Source organism: Pimephales promelas, chromosome 9 (genome assembly GCF_988280905.1).
Source record: "Pimephales promelas chromosome 9, fPimPro1.hap1.1, whole genome shotgun sequence".
Taxonomy (NCBI): domain Eukaryota; kingdom Metazoa; phylum Chordata; class Actinopteri; order Cypriniformes; family Leuciscidae; genus Pimephales; species Pimephales promelas.
In genome coordinates, this window is record NC_142777.1 from 36,229,593 (window position 1) to 36,246,863 (window position 17,271).

A 17,271-nucleotide genomic window follows, 5' to 3' on the forward strand; every position below is an offset into this window, starting at 1 on the left:
TTAATAGGTAAAAGTAATGGTATATGTTCAGAATGCAAAGTACTGGAAGATGTCACCCATGTTTTATTTAATTGTAGAAAACTTGACAAATTCAGACAGAAATGGAAAGACGCTGATGCAGAAAATGATATTCATAATATTTTACAGGAGCAGGGAATACAGGGACAAAGGGGACACCATGGGATTTTATGATTTGATGTATCATTTGCCAACGTCCTTGTTACACACTCCTGTGTAGTAAGTCCAGTAGGTGGCGGTATATGTCGTAAAGATATGATCTGCCATAAAACAGAAGAAGAAGAAGATTTTCTAACAAACAACCGGATTTTTTTATGGTCACTGCTTATCTTTGTTATGGGTCCAGATTTTATTCGAGTGGATCATCTTTAACCACCGTTTTAATTTCCATCAAAAATGCAACAAAGGGTGCGTTCGTCATGGCGCCTCAGTCTTACATTCATGGCTTTGGGAATGCTGTTTTGCAGAGAAATCTGCGCACAAGTCCGATATTCTCTTTCCGAGGAGCAAAAAGACGGTACTGTGATCGGAAACCTAGCGAAGGATTTAGGTCTCGATCCCAGAACGTTAAAGGAGAGAGGATTTCGGATCGTTTCAACCTCAGGCGACTCGCTGTTCACGCTGAATCAGAATGACGGGATTTTAAGCGTAAATGGGAAAATAGATCGCGAGGTGGTTTGCGAGAGAAGCAGCTCGTGCATCATCAACCTAAAAATCGCGCTCGAAAACCCTTTAGAGATTCACTACGTGTCGATTGAAATCGTGGACGTCAATGATCATGCCCCGACATTCCCGGAGAAGGAAAAACACTTGGAAATATCGGAATCTGCCCTACCTGGAGCTCGGTATCAGTTACAGGCGGCGCGCGATCCAGATGGCGGCATGAACTCGGTTCAACAATATAAACTCAGTCATAATGATAATTTCCGTATAGAGGTTAAAGATCGTGGCGAAGATCTAAAAATGCCGTTTTTAATTCTTCAAAAGCCTTTGGATAGAGAAACCAGTCGGAGACACAAGCTGCATCTTACCGCTCTTGATGGAGGGCGACCCCCAAAGTCTGGAACAATGGAGATAATAGTTGACGTTTTGGATGTTAATGATAATATGCCAGTTTTCACACAGGACGTTTACTCTGTAACGCTTAAAGAAAATGTCCCTGTAGGCACAACTGTTATACAGGTTAATGCCACTGACATGGATGATGGTCCAAATGGAGAAGTGTTTTATTCGTTTGGAAAGGATATAGACGATAGGATATTAAAACTTTTTGATTTAAACTCCAGTACTGGGGAAATGATTGTGATTGGCATGATAGATTTCGAAGAGATGAATAACTTTGAAATAGACATCCAAGCATCAGACAAAGGACCTGTACCTCTCACATCAGATAAGAGTATTACATTAAAAATTATTGACGTGAATGACAATGTGCCTGAGATAGAAGTGACATCGTTTTCAAGCGCAGTGCGTGAAGACTCTAAAATTGGAACCACTGTGGCTTTGATCAGCGTCAGTGATTTGGACTCGGGTGTAAATGGGAAGGTGTTGTGCTACATTACTGAAGACATACCATTCAGGCTAACGGCATCATCGCAAGATAACATTTACGCACTGGTAACAGCATCATCTCTAGATAGAGAAACTGTACCTCACTATGACATCACATTAGTAGCCATAGATGCTGGGCAACCGGCTCTGTCTTCTGTTAAATCTATAACTGTGCAGGTATCAGATGTAAATGACAATAGTCCAGAGTTCTCTGTTTCCCCTTATGCGTTTTATGTGATTGAAAACAATACTCCAGGGAAGTCTTTGTTCTCTGTGTCTGCTTCTGATCGGGATGCGGATGACAATGCTGTTGTGAACTACAACATATGGAGAGACTCTGGAGATGAAAACAAATATGCATCTTTCATTAACATTAACTCTGAAAATGGGGAGATTTATGCACTAAAGAGTTTTGATTTTGAAACGACCAAAACGTTCCAGTTCCATGTTCTCGCCACAGACTCTGGAAGTCCGTCTCTGAGCAGTAACGTGACAGTGAACGTGTTTATTCTGGATCAGAACGACAACGTTCCGGTGATCTTATATCCAGTCAGCGCTAACGGTTCTGCTGAGGGTGTGGAAGAGATTCCCCGGAATGTGAACGCTGGTCATTTGGTGACTAAAGTCAGAGCCTATGACGCAGATATAGGATACAACGGCTGGTTATTGTTTTCACTGCAGGAAGTGAGTGAGCACACTCTCTTTAGTTTGGACCGCTATACAGGACAGATAAGAACCCTTCGCTCATTCACAGAAACAGACGAGGCCCAGCATAAACTGCTCATACTGGTCAAAGACAATGGGAACGTTTCACTCTCAGCAACAGCGACTGTGATTGTCAAAGTTGTGGAGCCCAAAGAGGCTTTTGCAGCTTCTGATGTTAAAAACGCAGTAAAAGACGAGGAGGAAAACGACGTGACATTTTATCTGACCATCACTTTGGGCTCGGTTTCAGTGCTTTTTGTCATCAGCATCATCGTGTTGATTGTGATGCAGTGCTCGAAATCTACAGACTATTCGTCCAAGTATTTACAGGACACAAATTACGACGGGACTCTGTGTCACAGCATCCAGTACAGATCTGGAGACAAACGGTACATGTTAGTTGGACCCAGAATGAGTATCGGCTCTACAATAGCGCCAGGCAGTAATAGGAATACTCTAGTGATACCAGATCGCAGGAGGAGAGATTCTGGAGAGGTAAAATTCCGTAAAAGATCCGTAATCACACTGTTGTGTTTCTTTACTTTGTGTCAGGCCACCTTACTGTCCTCTCATCATCCTGTTATACAGTCTGATCCATGCAAAATAAACATCAGCAGTACACTCTTAGAAGAAAAGGTTCTATATAGAACCTAAAAAGGTTCTATCAGCACTGTGTATTTGGAACCCTTAAAAGGTTCTATACAGAACCCTTTTTAAGGGTTCAATAATAATCACCATTTAGGTGTCTTTGTAACCTGGAAAAATGTTCTATATGGAACCTTTTGGGTTCATTCATTATCATTTGTTGTCCTTTTTTTGTCCTTTTATGTCATATTATTGACAAACATCAAGACCCTAAAATGTATTTATGAATGCATGTGAATGATCACAAAATTCAAGATATGGGGGTTAGAAAATGTCTATATTTATATCATTTTATGTAGTTAATCAATATCACACGAAGAGTGCCATTTCAGTTTTTCTCCTCCAAAAATCAGCATGATTAAAATGTGATATTAACAGTTTAATAAACGATAATTTAATTACAACTACAAAATGTTGCAGAATAATGTAATATATGAATGAATAACAGCCTATAAAGAACCTTTGTGCCAAAAGGGTTCTTTCTTGTCATTATAGAAGCTTTTTTAGCATAAAATGTTCTTTGGAGTTGAGTAAAGAACCCTATATGCTTCATATATAGAACCCCAATGAACCCTTTTTTTCTACGAGTGTATTTATATAGGCACACATACACACTTGTTCCTGGCTTCAGCTGCATTTGTTACTGTTTATCTTTTGACTGTCACAGTCATTTGCTTGCAGATGTGATGACAAATGTAGTCATTAAGATTCTATCTCACTGAACATTCTGATTCCCATTCATTCACTGTATTCATAGCAATACACCCATTACCCCGAGAAAAGGGGAGTAGATTAAACTGCATTGGGAACTATGAAAAGAAAAATGGAGACAGACAGAGATAAACATGCATACATTTGTTGGTCAGCTTGCTGAGTTTTAAGAGAATTGCATTTAGATGGAGAGGTTGACGCTGTAACATAGCCAGCAGATGGTGTCAACAGATTCAGCCCCTGTGAAGAGGACACACAGAGTCATGTGTGTGATTGTGGGAGGCAGTCTCGGTTGCGTGTTCTCTCGGTGTGGGTTGTGCTGTCGTGTTTGTCTGGGATTCATCGGATTGTCAGTACTCTGTTTCTGTGTAAATAGACATCATACTAATGAGGTTGCTCTTATCATGGGAACATTCAGATGACTATTTTTTGAGTGTGTGTGTTTATGTGCAGAGCACCTCAGGGTATTACTCAAGCATATTTTAGTCCATCAGGCAGACAGGATTGGCCTTATTCCACGTTACTGAACACACACACACACACGCTTCCCCACCCACAGTGCTTTCATCTCTCATCTCCGTTTATATTTCACCTTATTTCTTACATCTGAAGTTGTAATCCATCCATCCACATATATACAGTACATACATGCACATGCATACATATACATGCACATACATACATGCATACATTCATTCATACATATACATGCATACATATACATACATACATAGTTTTTTTTCCTGTAATATTCCAGTTTCATTTTGCATTACGTTGTATCACTACTAATATCGTAGACTTATTTTTGATGATTTTTATTTGAAATGTCTTGCATTTGTAAGTCTTTGGAGAAGACGTTTGGTAAATGATTAAGTGCAATTATAATACAGTATATAGCAATTTGCCTACATTTGCTTTTTAAATCGAATGTTGGGCTGAGCAAGGTTTTTGCTTTCTGTGTGGATGATGAAACCCACAGTCCTGCTGTGCAGAGAACACTGAACTGCGGGTCCGGGCTGGTATTGCAGAGATCAGCAGAATATTGAGTGTGATCCAGCAAACACACACACACACTGATCATAGACCAATCCAGCAAGGGTATTGCTCAGCAGCTCATTAGATTCCTGCAGCATCCACTTTTAGAAAACTCTTTGTTCAGTGTCTGAATAAAAACCTTGGATTTTATAAAATTGTACGTCTATATTCAGTCGATCTGTTTTTCCAAAAATTCTGATTTAAAATAAATGCTGATCATTCAAAGGTTTGGCATCCAAACTATACAATAGAACTGTGAAATTAATTTCACAATATTAAATTTATTAAACATGTTGATTTTCTAAAATAACCTTTGTCATACAGTTCTCATCTTTTACCCACCCCAGTTGCTATGGTAACAGCAGAGATAGAACACTGTCTTTGTTTACTGATCCTAGTTGCTTTGGAAACATCTTTTACAGATATTTGAGACTTCACACTTGTATTTCCAGTGAACAGTTTTTTAGTTTGTTTGTCTGATGCACATTCTGTTTGGTGTGGTTTTATTTGGATCTAGGATTTGGTGTCATGAGTTCTGCTCTGCATTATTTTTTCCTTAATGCATATTGCTGGTCGTTGCCACAGTTGAGTTTTGTTTCAATTGGACTTGTCTGCCTGTCATCACATGTTACATGTCATCTTCATCTTCATTATCAGTTCATCTGTATCATCTGTGTTCAGTTAATCTTTGCATGATCTACGGTGTGTGTGTTGATGCCACCACCTGTCCTGCTATCCTTTATATTATTACACTCTCAGAAAAAAGGGTTCATTGGGGTTCTATATATGAAGCATAGGGTTCTTAACTCAACTCCAAAGAACCTTTTATGCTAAAAATGCTTCTCTAATGACAAGAAAGAACACTTTTGGCACAAAGGTTCTTTATAGGCTATTATTCATTCATATATTACATTATTCTGCAGCATTTTGTAGTTGTAATTTAATTTTTTTTTATTAAACTGTTGTAGTAACTTCATAATCATGCTGATTTTTGAAGAAGAAAAACTGAAATGGCAATCTTCGTGTGATATTGATTCACTACATAAAAGGATATTAATATATACATTTTCTAACCCCCATATCTTGAATTTTGTGATCATTCACATGCATTCATAAATACATTTTAGGGTCTTGATGTTTGTCAAGAACAAAACAAATGATAATGAATGAACCCAAAAGGTTCCATATAGAACATTTTTCCTGGTTACAAAGAACTCTAAAGGGTTATTGAAACCTTAAAAAGGGTTCTATATAGAACGTATAGGGGTTCCAAATACGTAGCGCTGATAGAACCTTTCAAGATTCTATATAGAACCTTTTCTTCTATATATAACCTTAAAGGTGTATATTTTGAGTTTTTAATAATTATTATTACCTCAGAACCATATTAATTATGACAGCTCAACCAGGTTAGAGATGGCATTTACTCACAGTGGCAGTGGCAGAACTGGATGCAGGGTAGTTTTATTACGTGCAGGGTATGTTCTGTGTGTTATTATAGCTTTGACTGAAGAAAGCATCACAAATCAGAAGTTGTTTACATTCTGGAAACAGTATTTGTTGTCTGTAGACACTATTGCTGCAAATACAAGACACCAGAGAATAAGAATAATGCACTTGTGGTTTTTAACACATCCCGGATGAAAAGAGATCAGCTTTGAGGCAACTGCAACGTACTGGTTAGTAGAGCAGGAAATGCACTATGTACAAAGCCCGAGCAGAAAAAGCATAACAGGCCGGCAGTTCTGTGAATGCACGTGTGTGAGAGAAGGTCAGGTCCATTCTGCAGTGGTTCAGTACTTTAGTGGGTCACATCAGTTCTGCTTTTGGTTCATGCGGTTATAAGTAGCTCTGTCCTCTATATCTCAGTATGCAGCTGGTCTCAAGTCTATCTCTATCTCTCTCTCTTATATAATCTTTGACTTTAAGTCTGTGCTAATCTTCTAAACTCTCTCTCCTAATGGTCACAGAAACTGTCATATCAGCTTTAGAAGTGTTCAGCTTAATGGTGAATGTTATCATGGGATGCTTTGGTCTGTAATGTCTGTCTTTGTTCATTTATTTATTTATATATGATGTCATGTATTTTTTTCAGAGTGTGATCAAATGGACATATATAAATAGAGATGTGGAAGTCAGCATGTAACGAATAGTCTCGAATAGAATAGTTGCAATACTCTCTTTTCTTACCTTGGTGAATATAAGACTGAAAATGCTTCTATAAGAATAAATGTGGGGCGGAGCTTGATTTTGTCGGAATTGATTGGATGGTTGTGCTTTTGCTATTGGTGGATCTCATGTGAGTGACGGGTTGCCCCGCCCTCACCGCAGTAAACACATCATCAGAGAAGAGATGTTGCTGCAGGTTATTTTGATTAATGATTATGAGGCACATGAATTAAATAAAAATATCAATATGATGTGCAGGGATAAATTGTTTACAATAAATGTGGCAAAATTAAAATGGTCAATTTTGATTTCATGGTAACTTCTTTTTTGCAAAAAAAAAAAAAAAAAAAAAAAAAAAAAAAAGCTGGTCTATTTGTTAAATACATTGTATTGTGGGATAAAAATAAAAAGTGTGCAGTGTGCTCTCATTTTATGCACATTATGAAAAATGTTGTAGGTCATCCAGATATTGAATGCATATAGAGATAGCATAATCCAAATTACACCCTGTTAACAGTATCGGTCTGCATATATACTGCAGTAAGAGTTTAGCATTCTATTCCAAACATAGCCTGATGATTGTAACATCGATGATTCTGACACAGTTTCAAAGCTTCAGTTTGTGATTGCTGGAGCGGGATAAAGCCCACAAGGAATTTCTTAGGCTGAAAGCAGCGCTGTGTGTGGGATGTGGGTGGAGTCAGGGACATGAGCACTATTTTTAGAAGGTCTTTATCTTATATTCCAGACAATTAATGTAGGACTTCTTTTCACCCTGCAAAAAACAAACAAACAAACAAACAAACAAAAAACATACTTGAGAAACAAAATACCTCAAGCATTTTGGCATTTGTTGAGGCACTTTAAGTTTTAAGAGGCGTTTCAAGTAAGATGGAGTTTTGGTTCCTTGACTGTTGCCTTCTTTGCTTTTGGCTTGCTTAGTTGGGGATTTTGAATATTCAACAATATTATTGATCTGCCTTACTTCAGGTGGACATTGACACAATGTTCTTCTAGAAACAAGCGTCTTGTATTATTTTCATGTTATCACTGTGAAGAAGATGCTTTGATACAATTTGTATTGGAAAAAGCTCTGTATAAATGAAGGTGACTTGACTTGACTTAAGATACTAAATCTGGTTTTCTAAAAAAAGTGATCAGAATGAAGTGTATGTTTAAAACATGAAGAAAAAAATCCATCAGTGGTAAATTTAAACTTAATTCACAGATTTTTAACATCTTTTTGATAAATTAGTAAAGATTGATCAACTAAAATCTTAACCTTGATTTAACTTTTTAATATATATATATATATATATATATATATATATATATATATATATATATATATATCGTAATGGTAAACAAACATACTATGTATTATAAAAGTACTATGAAAACAAAAATGTTTATTTTTTATTTTTTGCAGTTTGTGTATTATAATGTTTAACTTAAAGTGAAACTGGGGTAAACCCACGCTGCAGGGGAACAGCTGTCTCACATGGTATCCATGTTTCTTGGCGTATTTATAGATGGTCTCTGGAGCCCTTCGCTGTTAGGTCATATCTCCCTTGTGGCCTCTGCACTGCTGTGCATTCTGGGTGATATTTAGTCACGTGACGGGATAAATAATATATGTAGGCCTACTGTATATATTTTTGCAAGTTAGCATTTTGTTACACTTCAAGCTTCTCCTGAACAATCAATTTGAACGAATTCTTAATGTCCAAAAGATTCTATATGTCTTAAATGACTACATAATACCTTCATGTTTAATATTTTTTTATTCTTAAATTTTATTTTTATATATACACTGTATGTATGTATATATATATATATATATATATATATATATATATGAAGAGTTCAGATGCAAACGCCTCTAAGTGCCATTTGAAATTGCCATTTAAGTGAAATTACTGAACTTAAATATACAAGCTTGATAAAAAATGACCATTCTAGAAGAAAATTTCAAATGGCATTTAGAGGCTTTTGCATCTGAACTCTTCATATATATATATATATATATATATAAAATTTAACTAATTCCATTAAAGTATCCTATGCTGGGAAAGGTTCTATGTGAAGTGCCAAACAGAACCCTTTACGATTATATATAGAATATTTTCCTCTAAGAGTGTGGCATTTAGTAGTTCATTATTGGTTGAGATGCATTGCTGCAAATGTTCAGCAGTATTTTTTTATTTTATTTTTGGCAACCAGAAAATACAGTTTAATGTTGTCTTTTTAAGCTCAGTGATTCATTTTGTTCTCTTCAGCATGACAGTGAGAGAAAGGCTTGACGTAAAAGCATGAAGGAGGAGGAAGGACAGTGACTCATCTCCACATGTGTGTGTGGTGTGTGTGTGTTAAGACTAAGAGCAGGTTCATATATGTGTGTGTATGTGTGTGTGTGTGTGTGCTGCAGAGACAGCAGCCATTTTGAAAGTAGAACAATGTGAGTTTCTTTTATTTAAAGGAGGAGATGGCAACCTCACAGTCTGTATCATTGTCTATTTTTCTATAAGAAACACCAAATATAGTTCTTCCAAACATGTTGAAGATTAGCGAACAGGCAGTCAATTTATAACGAGACAAGCTGTTTCCACACAAAAGCATTTTATTCAGAATATTGAACCATCTCCCACATTCACTTCCATTCAGGATCCCGCCATTATTTATTTATTTTACGCTAACCTTGAATGTTGCCCTGAATGAAGGGTTTTGGAGCAAATACCCAAGAAACAACACTGATTCACTGCATGCTTCATGTGATTTGTCTGCGAGAGTGGTTAATATTATCCCAATAAAATAACAAGCTAACTGTCCAGCTATAATTTACTCGCCAAAGGCATAAAGGCCAATGGCAGCCATGTACTGATCTTCACAGTGCTGTGTGTGTGTGGTCATCCGGCTACACTAATGTGTGTATGTGTGCTTCATGAGTGGCAAAGACATTTGGACAGTGACTCACACTACATTTCATAAACAGGCCTGTGTGTGAGAGAGAGTGATTTTAGCAACAGAGACATCAGGACGGTGTCTCATCCAAGTCACATGCACACATACATCATTGTGTTCATCTCGCATTGTGTACAAATTGGGAATTGAAAAATGCACATCGCATTGGGATTTATCTAAAAAAGAAATGTGTATAAAAAACATGCATAGATTTTATATTTGTGGATTTTTAGGATACATTGTGATACACTGAACAGAATGATTACGGCAGCATATGTTTAATTTCATAATGTTTGTTTGGTTATTTTTTGGAGGACACACGTATATATGCACTGGCTCTGGTGTGTAGGTAATGCATTACAATATGGTCTTATTTGTTAGCATTATAATGAAACCTTATTTGTAAAGCGTTACCATTAAATAAATCTGAACACTTTTGTTGATTCCAAATATGCCAAATCTTGCGTGAAGGCATAATTACAGGGTGAAATCTATGCAGTTTTATACATGGCCTTGGTGATTCGTGTTTTTTCCCCAAAATGGGTTTACAATACTGATAGATCTGCCAATCTGCTCTGTAGTTTTGCCAGTGTTTCAGTTATTTTAATTCTTCTCCAGTGAGAGTTCTCTACAGAAGCTTTTAATGTCGCTGTGAATTTCAGAGCGTGTTTGAGTCCGAACAGCATCCTTGCATCCCTCACACATGAACACACACACACAAACACACACTCAGAGAGACATTTGCCTGGAAGATGTAGGCCAGCACGATGTGAATAATTTAGTCTGTTCACTGACTGCAGTTTAAATATGGCTGAATTCTCTCTCTTTTTCTCCTTTTTTTTTTTTTTAAAAAAGAGGGTTGTTTGGATAACCTTGCAATCTGCATCTCGTTATTTATTTAGTAGAATTCCTAATTTAGTATAATTGTTCTGTTTGTTTTGCCTTTTATACAGTAGATACAAATAAGAAGCAGAATACATATCCACAAATCTGGTTGTATAATGTATTTATGATGCAGATATCCTACGTCTTCTTAGCATGTTTATTGGCTGTATATTTCTACATTTATTTTTTTAGGTTTGGTTAATAGGCAATAATGTACATTCTTAGAAAAAAGGGTTCATTGGGGTTCTATATATGAAGCATATGGTTCTTTACTAAACTCCAAAGAACCTTTTATGCTAAAAATGCTTCTGTAATGACAAGAAATAACCTTTTTGGCTTTATAGGCTGTTATTCATTCATATATCACATTATTCTGCAACATTTTGTAGTTGTAATTAAATTATTGTTTATCAACTTAATATCACATTTTAATCATGCTGATTTTTGGAGGAGAAAAACTGAAATGGCACTCTTCGTGTGATATTGATTAACTACATAAAATGATATGAATATATACATTTTCTAACCCCCATATCTTGAATTTTGTGATCATTCACATGCATTCATAAATACATTTTAGGGTCTTGATGTTTGTCAATAATATGAAATATTTAATCTGGAATGAACCCAAAAGGTTCCATATAGAACCGTTTCCCTGGTTACTAAGAACTCTAACGAGAACCCTTAAAAATGCTTCTGTATAGAACCTTTTAAGGGTTCCAAATATGTAGCGCTGATAGAACCTTTTTTTCTTCTTCTTGGAGTGTACATTTTTTTGCATGCAGGCTATATGCAATCCGGATGGAATTTAATGATTGATTTTGTGATTTTTGCACTTAATTAGTGTGAATTATTTTAAATTCTACTGTATGAATTGCAAATGTGGTAAACTGGGTTAAACACAGCTTACTGGTCACTGAAGCTATCATCAGAATTAGCCAAAATATTTGATTAATGAACACTAAATGGATAACATTCACAGTTTTGTGGATTATACGGTTTTATTTGTGCATAATTCTGCACAGCGGTTGTGTTGTCTGTATTGGCCTGGTTATACGTTATACTTTTCATCATTATAGCTCCATATTTCCTGGTTGTTTCTTGTTTTGAGAATGATCGGCTGGCATGCAGGTGCATGGAATTACATTAGCATGTTTTTCCTGTGTGTCTGCTGCTCTCTAGACGTGTGGCTGTGTGCGTGTGTGTGTTTATTAGACCTGATAGTGATTCCAGCCACATCCTTCTGCAGCTGCTCCCTCTGAAAGAGAGCTGTGCGTGTGTGTGTGTGTGTGTGTCAGTCATGGAAGGCATTCAGATTAGCTTCAGTTCTGAATCAGTGTCAGATTTGCATTATCTTCATTCATCCTTTTTCACTTTGCATCAGTCAATTTTTAATTTATCTGTTTATCTCGTTCCTTTATTTGTTTTTTTTTTACTGTGCTCAGTTAAAATCTAATTTCATTCTCATCATTTATTTAATATTTGTGCAACATTTTGTCCTAAATGACATCTCATTTTTCTCTCTCTATATTCCCAAATAATTATCATGTAGCCTACATACAGATAATAAACACATAATGGCTTATTATGTGTATGTGTTTGATGGTACTTGCATTGACATTGCCAGTGAGTTTGATGATCAGTGACCTTTACTAAAGTTAATCAGAGTGTTGGCTGTAAAGGTTGACAGTGTGATTAAGCCTGTGAATTCAACAGGATGTGATGAAATACTATTTTCTCTGATCAATCTTGAGTGCAGAGCTAAGAAAGTTGTTTTGTTCTGTGCGTTAATTGTATTTCAAGCTCACCGATCAGGTCTGAAGAGTCAAGACCCTTGGGGGATCTGTGAAAATGTTCAATTTTGAGGACATATTTGTGGTCTAAAATGTCTCACGTTGATTATAGTTTATTTGTGCTTTCTGTTAAACAATTGTGAACTGCATTATACGCTGCAGCAATGCTATTTCAAGCCTCATCAAGAAGACAGAGAAGCGTTTCATTCATTCTGTCAGTTTAATAATGAACACTGACAAATCGTGTTTCGAGTGCTTGATCTGTCATCAGGGAAGATGCAAGTTAGCTGTGACCTTGCGCCCTTCACAATCACTTTGTCACATGTGGTGAGTGTCGATATTTTCATAACCACTTTGAATAGAGTCTTTTGGCTGCGTAGCTCAGGTATTTTGCGGTTAATCTGGTCCAACTAGCTCACCGTCGTCCCTGTGGTGTTGATGCGTGCTTTTGTATTAGACCTGTCAGCATAACCAGTGAGACGGTAATCCAACTACGAGCTTTCTAATGGGATTACAGAGGGAAGTCGTCAGCTTTACAGTGGTCTGAACGAGGAGAGAACTTTACCCAGCGTTCAAAACACAAGTGTACATACAGTACAGCATACACACATCCTCAAATCTGTGCAATTAACACTCATTCACTCACTCACGCTGTTCTCATTGCATAATTTGGTTCTCACACACTTTTATCTTCTCACTCTCACTTTTAATCCCGGTTTAATTTCCCATACGTTAATTCACTCCCTCACTAACCCAATTCTTTCATGCCGCTGTGCTTTTTTCTCCTCCTTGCCACTGTTGCCGGCTCACTCTGTTTCTCTTCTCGTTTTGCGTTTTTTTTACGGTTTTCTTTCATCACGCTGCTAATCGTGTGTATGTGTCCAGTATCTTTATATTCTTTGAGAGGCACAGGCATCAATACCAATTGCCTTTTCTCCTTTTTTGAGGGGAAGTCACTCACTGGCAAGGATTATTGTTAATGCGTATTCCAGCCCATTCTCACTCCCAAGGCGTCACCTAACTGACGCCTTGGGAAGCAATTGGACATGCTTCAATATCTGACGCTTTAGGCGCCCTTTAGCGTCAGTTAGATGACGCCCTAGGATCGCGTGTACCCTACCCCCACCCCACACCTAAACCTAACCGCGTCCTCTAACAGACGCTTTCCTTTAGCGTCAGTTAGATGACGCCGTAGGATCGCGTCATGTAAGTGACGCTAAAGGGCGCCTAAAACGTCAAATATTGAAGCATGGTCAAAGGTGACGCCTTGGGGTGAGAATGCGTTGCGTATTCTCTTTTGGGCTGTATTTGGGAAAATTGCACCAATCAATGGGTTTAAAGGGATAGTTCACCCAAAAATGAAAATCAGCCCATGATTTACTCACCCTCAAGCCATCCTTGGTGTATATGCACTCTAAAAAATGCTGGGTTGTTTCAACCCAAATTTGGGTCAAATATGGACAAACCCAAATGTTGGGTTAAAAATGTAATTAAAAAATGTACCGTTGAAGTTGGGTTAACAAATGACATTTTTAAACCAACATTTGGCTTTTTCCATATTTGACCCAAATTTGGGTTGAAACAACCCAGCATTTTTTTTTAGAGAGTGCCCTTTTTCTTTCGGATGAATACAATCAGAGTTATATAAAAAAAATTGCCACACTCTAAACAATGCTGGGTTGTTCTTACAGAAATTTGGGTCAAATATGGACAAACCCAAATGTTGGGTTAAAAATGTAATTTTAAAATTTTAACCCAACTTCAACTTTCACTTTCAACTGTACATTTTTTAATTACATTTTAACCCAAAATTTGGGTTTGTCCATTTGACCCTCATTTGGGTTGAAACTAGCATTTGTAGTGAATGGGCTTCATTATAGTGCATCCATCGATCCATGATTGTAACCAAAGCCATGTCCAAGTGCGCTTTGTTTCTGTGTTTACAAGAGGTAAAAACGATATAAATACTGTTCGTTTTCTCCCACAAACCGCTTGTTTCGTGTCTTAGGCCATCAATGTGTACTTACATTTACGAGTCATTAAATCATGTTTAATTTGGACTTCTGTGTGCATGCTCTTTGAGGTGGTGACCATAGACCTCCATTATATGACTGACAGACACAAACGGTTTGACCTAAAATATAAAAATTCGAAACTACTGCGTAAACAGACACCTACATCTTGGATGCCCTTGAGGTAAGCTAAAACATACCAAAAATTAAATTTAATGTGGAGTTTTATCATGGATTGATGGATACACTTTGATGGACTTCTAAGCAAGAAAGCCCATTTACTGCCAATTCTGGGTTGTTTCAACCCAAATTTGGGTCAAATATGGACAAACCCAAATATTGGGGTAAAAATGTTATTTAAAAATGTACATTTGAAAGTGAAAGTTAAAATTACGTTTTTAACCCAACATTTGGGTTTGTCCATATTTGACCCACATTTGGGTTGAAACAACCCAGCATTGTTTAGTGTAAGAGAGCCACGGCATTTTTAATGTAACTCTGATTGTATTCATCTGAAAGAAGAATGTCATGTACACCTAGGAGGGCTTGAGTTAAATCAATCAGGTTATTTGAATTTTTGGGTGAACTGTCCCTTTAAGGTGACAAACCTGTCACGACTGTTATTAAAAATACATTTGCTTTGAGTTTCTTAAGTATATGAAATGTATATGTTATATCTCAAAGTATCTGCTACTTCTAGAAGGCATATTTAGAGACCCATGAATTTACTCTGTTGTGTAAATGACATAAAACGTAGAAGACATATTTGATATTTGATGCAAAACCATGGTAAGTGGATGGGGGCGATGTTGTTTGACTTTGAGCTCCTGACAGATTAAAGCACAATATTTCCATAACAACCTGGTTGCTGTCCTACATTTGAGATTTTGAGCTTGTAGTTCTAATCCACATTGAGTAAAACTATTGTTTAATTTCCTCTCTTTTTACAATTGTAGGTCTCCTTAAAGGAAAGCATCTGACCAGATCTGTTTTGATTTTAATCTGTGTGCCCTGCAAGATATTGTTTTAACAGAAGTGAAGGACTAATCTCATCTTCTTTCTTTTCTCTTTTTTTATCATGCATTTGCTGCATTCCCAGAGCACACTCAAGGTAAGACCATGATTTTAGATTTAAAGTGGTTTTAAAAGTTTCTTACAAAACACATTGGAAGAATTAGAATCTGAAGCCCTTGATAATGCATGAGACCAAGTGAAATGATTAAGTTTTGATGAGGAGAGTGAAAGATGATGTTTAGTGTGTGTGTGTGTGTGTGTGTGTGTGAGGGAGAGTTGAATATAGCATAGAACTTTTGGAACACTGGGTTCTTTTTTTGTCCCCTTGAAACGTGTTCTTGCTGATGTCATTCTGCAGTACCCCCCCCCCCCACACACACACGCCTACAGCACTGCTGTATCTATCCATTCTCTCACACACATTAAACTTTGCACAGAAATGTACACATGCATTTACACACAGTCCATCCACAGTCACACACAAAAAATCCATCACGGAGGATATACATAAATTATATTTTGTGTGTGTGGATAATTACGGTAAGTCGGGTGGATTATATTTTCTGTGTGAGTTTTGCTTTTGCAGGTTAATGGGTTATAGAGATATATATGTCGCAACAGCTGGTCAATAGATTAATACCACATTTGTTGGTTTGCTAAATTGCCTATTCGCTATAGTTCGGCGACCACACACACACACACACACAATGTTTTAATAACAAAGTTCGGGAGGAGCATGTTCAGATAATTAACACGGGCGGAGAGCATAAGAGGTGTATATACATTTAGAAGTCTCATCTCAATCCATTGACAATCCAAAAAGTCACTCACATATATGAATCTTAGTTAATGAACTCTTAGAAGAAAAGGTTCTATCAGCGCTACGTATTTGGAACCCCTAAAAGGTTCTATACACTCTTAAAAAAGGGTTCCTCTGGCTTCTATATAGAACCCTGGGGTTCCATACTTGGCCAATAGAACCTTTTACCAAAAAAATGGTTCATTTTGGAGTTTCATTTATGAAGCGGGGGATGGAACCATTTCTGGTTCTAAATAGAACCATTTCTTCTAAGAGTGTGTTAGTCAAAAGATTTATTTCTTGTCATTAGGAAATGCACCGTAAATTAACATGAACAAACAATGAATGACTGCATTTTTATTAACTAAAATTTAACAAAGATTAAAGAATTCTGTAACATTCTGTCTCATTGTTAGTTAATACATTAATTAATGTTAACAAATGAAACCTACTAGTAAAGTGTTACCGTATGTTCTTATCTAGATTGTGTGTGTGTGTGTGATTACTAATGGATTGTGTGAAATAATTCCTAAAGCTGAAAGTAATTTTATTAGAAATTTAACGAGTACAACACACAAGACACAGATTATAGACAGGTATAACACTGCAATACCATATAATACAGGTCCAGGACCTAGATATCTGATGTGTGGTTATTTGTGTTTGTGTGTGTGTGTGTGTGTGTGTGTAATCAAATCTCTCTGCCTCTGTTGAGTGGATTCTCTCCTCTCTTAACATCATACCATCTGCATTTTCATTTCCTCTGACATGGAGTGTGAGAGGGAGAAATGTGTGTGAGATGAGATGCTTGGTTTCTTTGTTTCACAACTGACTCGTAAATGAAAATCTCCACCTGGTGGCAGATTAGTGTAATGTTTTATTGTGTGTAGTTTAAATATAGCTTTATATATATATATATATATATATATATGTATATATGTGTGTGTGTGTGTGTGTGTGTGTGTGTGTGTAT

At 36.8% G+C, this 17,271-nt stretch overlaps 1 protein-coding gene across 1 annotated transcript in view; it reads left to right on the plus strand.

Annotated features, from left to right (window-relative positions):
• The first annotated feature begins 302 nt into the window (after positions 1 to 302).
• The window catches only part of LOC120473282 (protocadherin alpha-C2), a 102,710-nt gene continuing 85,741 nt past the window's right edge, over positions 303 to 17,271 (plus strand). Inside the window, exons 1-2 of the mRNA XM_039663045.2 lie at positions 303 to 2,769; positions 15,585 to 15,596. Of these exons, the coding sequence (XP_039518979.2) occupies positions 415 to 2,769; positions 15,585 to 15,596 (2,367 nt within the window). The 5' untranslated portion in view covers positions 303 to 414. The remainder of the gene's footprint in view (positions 2,770 to 15,584; positions 15,597 to 17,271) is intronic.